This window comes from Austrofundulus limnaeus, unplaced genomic scaffold (genome assembly GCF_001266775.1).
Source record: "Austrofundulus limnaeus strain Quisiro unplaced genomic scaffold, Austrofundulus_limnaeus-1.0 Scaffold323, whole genome shotgun sequence".
In the NCBI taxonomy this organism is placed as follows: domain Eukaryota; kingdom Metazoa; phylum Chordata; class Actinopteri; order Cyprinodontiformes; family Rivulidae; genus Austrofundulus; species Austrofundulus limnaeus.
The window spans coordinates 379,882-382,285 of record NW_013952725.1 but is presented as its reverse complement, the minus strand read 5'-3'; the positions used below and the strand labels follow the sequence as shown (position 1 = coordinate 382,285).

At 35.6% G+C, this 2,404-nt stretch overlaps 1 protein-coding gene across 2 annotated transcripts in view; it reads right to left on the bottom strand.

Moving 5' to 3' along the window:
• The window catches only part of LOC106527418 (PI-PLC X domain-containing protein 1), a gene marked incomplete in the record, with an annotated part of 13,905 nt that overhangs the window by 5,444 nt on the left and 6,057 nt on the right, over window positions 1-2,404 (bottom strand). The window contains 1 exon segment of one of the 2 annotated variants that reach the window (XM_014022298.1): window positions 633-755. In XM_014022298.1, coding sequence (XP_013877752.1) covers window positions 633-755 — 123 coding nt within the window. 2 annotated transcript variants of the gene reach the window in all.

Below are 2,404 nucleotides of genomic sequence, written 5' to 3'. Positions count from 1 at the left end.
GCTGAAAAGTTTGGGAACCACTGCACTTTGGTTCCCAAAGTTGGGCTTGGGACCCAATTATGGGTCATGAAGCACCTTGGATAATCTCCAGAAATCAATTTAAAGGGTAATAAAATAACTGCTGATGTAATATTTTCCCTCTAACTATTACAAAAACACAAAATAAGTATAAATAAGTATTTATATTTGTGTACAAGCTGTTTAGATTGTCAAAAAGCCTGTGCTTAGGGTTATTAACGAAGTTCCTGTACTCAGACCAGTAATATTTGGGGTCACAAGTTTTTGCCATGAATATTTTGTGGGCCAGAAGATAAAAAGTTTGGGAACCACTGTTTTAAACCACTAGATGAATTTTAATGAAACTCTCAAAGTAATAATTGAATACACATCTACACCTAATTACCTTTTGAAGTCAATCCAGTTTAACATGTCCATCACAGCTAATCAACATTATCCAACAAAAAAGTTTATAACTCTGTCAGTTTTACAGGTACTGAGCTAAAATGTGATGTGGTAGTAGCTGAAAGTCCTTCACCTCACATACTCTGAACACATGCAGGCACAACATAAGATGATCTTAGGCCTTTAATGAAAGAAGACATTAGATGAACTTTTTTGTTTCATATTATCACCTTGACAGTCAGCAGGGTGTAGATGCCATGCGCGAAGAACAAATCCTGGCCCCCTTTTGGTTTCTTGGCGATCCGCAGGTCAAGGAACCGAATACCGAGATCACACTGATCCCTGAGGACGGACTGCTGCGTCCAACAAATAAACAGAAATATAAGAAAAACTTCAGGATCATTTTAGGATGACGATAAATATCATTGTTGTCATTTTACTGAATAAAAATTATTACATTTCATTAGCTTAAAAGTATTGCAATCAATTTTACAATTACAAACATGTTATTAAGACTGATTGAATCTGGACTCATTAAACAGTCTGCTCTTCATAAAGAATCATTTCATTCCAGGCATGAACATGTTAAGTATTGTGGTTCATGTGCCAAAATAAATAAACAGGGAAAAGCACATAAATTATGCCTTTAAAAAAAACATTTATTAAAAAAATAGAGGTCTTAGAAATCTGCTTAGGACAATCTAGTTCAGGTTTGGTCTGTCTGTGTGTTGTAGAATATGATCTAGAATTGGTCAAAGGTGGTCCAGACAGACCCAGGGGGCACTAGAGGGGCCTCAGAACGCTGCAGGGAAGATGAGGGAAAACATGCAAATATAAAACAATTTGATCTAATAAATGTTTAAATTTTTCATCAAAAAAACATTAAAATATCAAATCTTTATTTCAATCATCATTTTAAAATATAGTTTATATATATATTAATATATTGAAATGTTATTTAAGAGAATTTAAGTGAGGTTTGATTTCTTATCAACAGTTTGTTTTATCAGTGGGAAAATCATACAGTGTTTAAAACATGTTAATAAAATTCTTATTCTAAACAAATATCCTCACCTTCATAAAGAATTGTCATTTCTTTGGCAAAATCAATATTTTTGCATAAATCATCTCCTCGTGATGCTGGCCACCTGTGGTGAAACCACCTATATCCTTGGCTGATCAACTCCTTTGATTCTACCTGTAAGATAATGGTCTCTATGTTGAGTGGGACTGAAGCTGAGCTGAGTTTTCTTGTTCCTTGAAAATCTTGAACAAAATGGCTTGAGTGGTGTCAATATAAGTATTGAATAGTGAATAAAAGTTGGAAAAAAAACATTCTAACGTGTGAACGTTCTATTTTTCTTTATTTTACAACATTGGGCCTCATGCAAGAACATGTTCGTATTCTTATCCTAAATTTCTCTTACTTTTGTTCGTACGAAGGGTTCGTACGAACATGCCACGTCAGATTCAACAAACTCTTCTATCTTCAGGAAAAGTGTGTAAATGAGCTGCGTAAATTCCACCTGTTCGTATCCAGCTGATTGTGCACACGGAGAGGAGATTAGCATAAATACCATCCCAAAAACATCATATGAGGCTATACGTTTCCTGCCTCACATACCAGGACCACATGTCCATTCATGACATAGCAAAGTAAAAAAGAAGAAATTCACGAGATCGGAGATTGTAGTCCTGCTCTCTGAGATCGAGAAAAGAAAATCTGTCCTTTTCAGCAGCGTCATGTGGAATTAAAGGAGCTGCTTAAAGGAATGAAATGTGCTGTTAATATTGTGTCCCCTGCCGGTCGTTACAGTCACAGAAATAAAAATCTAAATCAAATTTATCTCTCTCTGTTGTCCTGCTCCTGTTTTTCTTTGGTCAAATATTTTTAATTTCAGTGTAAACAACTGTGTTACATAGTTTTTGTTTATTCAGAACAAGAGTGGTTGCGCACCGCTACCTCCAACACCACCACCACCACCAATAACCCCCGTCTGGC